Source organism: Bison bison, unplaced genomic scaffold, assembly GCF_000754665.1.
Source record: "Bison bison bison isolate TAMUID 2011002044 unplaced genomic scaffold, Bison_UMD1.0 scf7180017864252, whole genome shotgun sequence".
Taxonomy (NCBI): Eukaryota; Metazoa; Chordata; class Mammalia; order Artiodactyla; family Bovidae; genus Bison; species Bison bison.
The window spans coordinates 3,873,573-3,874,201 of NW_011494824.1; the positions used below are offsets into that span (position 1 = coordinate 3,873,573).

The following is a 629-nucleotide window of genomic DNA, read 5'->3' on the forward strand; positions in this document are numbered from 1 at the left end:
CCGGCTCACTGCCTGGGAATGACTGCCCCTCCCTGACAGCGGTCCCAGGACACAGTCCACTGCAGGGGGCTTCCTGCACCGCAATTCCTCCCTGGACGCCCGAGGGCGGAAAGCATGCTTTTAATTTAGTGGGAAAAGCAAAAAGTAGGAGCTCATTTGTTTGCCGAGCTTATTGCCTTCATGGGCTCAGACTGGCTGATCGGGAAAGCCAAGCCCCGTGGCAGCTTTCTCAAACAAAATCCAGCAACTTAGAACCAGGGGATACAGGCTAAGAGGAGGAGCAGGGGAGAGTAGAGAACAAACAGCCTTGCCTTTGCTTCAGGGGAGTGAGACAGGGCAAAGGGAGCGATGAGGGCAGCGCCTGCCTAGCCCCGGAGAGAAGACAGCGCTCCTACAGACGCACACGCAGCAAAGCAGTGAGGCGTGGGCGTGCCGCACACACGCAGTGGCAGCCTAGGGCCACTCCTAGGGCCCCCTCCCCTCCGCGCACGCTTACCTGCGATTCCTTGCAGCAGCCCACACACGTTGAAGATGCTTTTCTTCATGATGCTCTGCACACACATGGTGAAGACAGACACCAGGGCCACAGTGCACAGAATGAAGATGCCCACGGCTAAGAAAATAGCGGT

The 629-nt window shown here is 57.7% G+C and overlaps 1 protein-coding gene across 2 annotated transcripts in view; it reads right to left on the reverse strand.

Moving 5' to 3' along the window:
- Window positions 1-629, reverse strand: part of LHFPL2 (lipoma HMGIC fusion partner-like 2) — a 174,827-nt gene that overhangs the window by 25,723 nt on the left and 148,475 nt on the right. Inside the window, exon 5 of one of the 2 annotated variants that reach the window (XM_010847635.1) lies at window positions 497-620. In XM_010847635.1, the coding sequence (XP_010845937.1) occupies window positions 497-620 (124 nt within the window). Of the gene's footprint in view, window positions 1-496 lie in introns of both variants that reach the window. The other variant, XM_010847634.1, reaches the window with a different exon arrangement.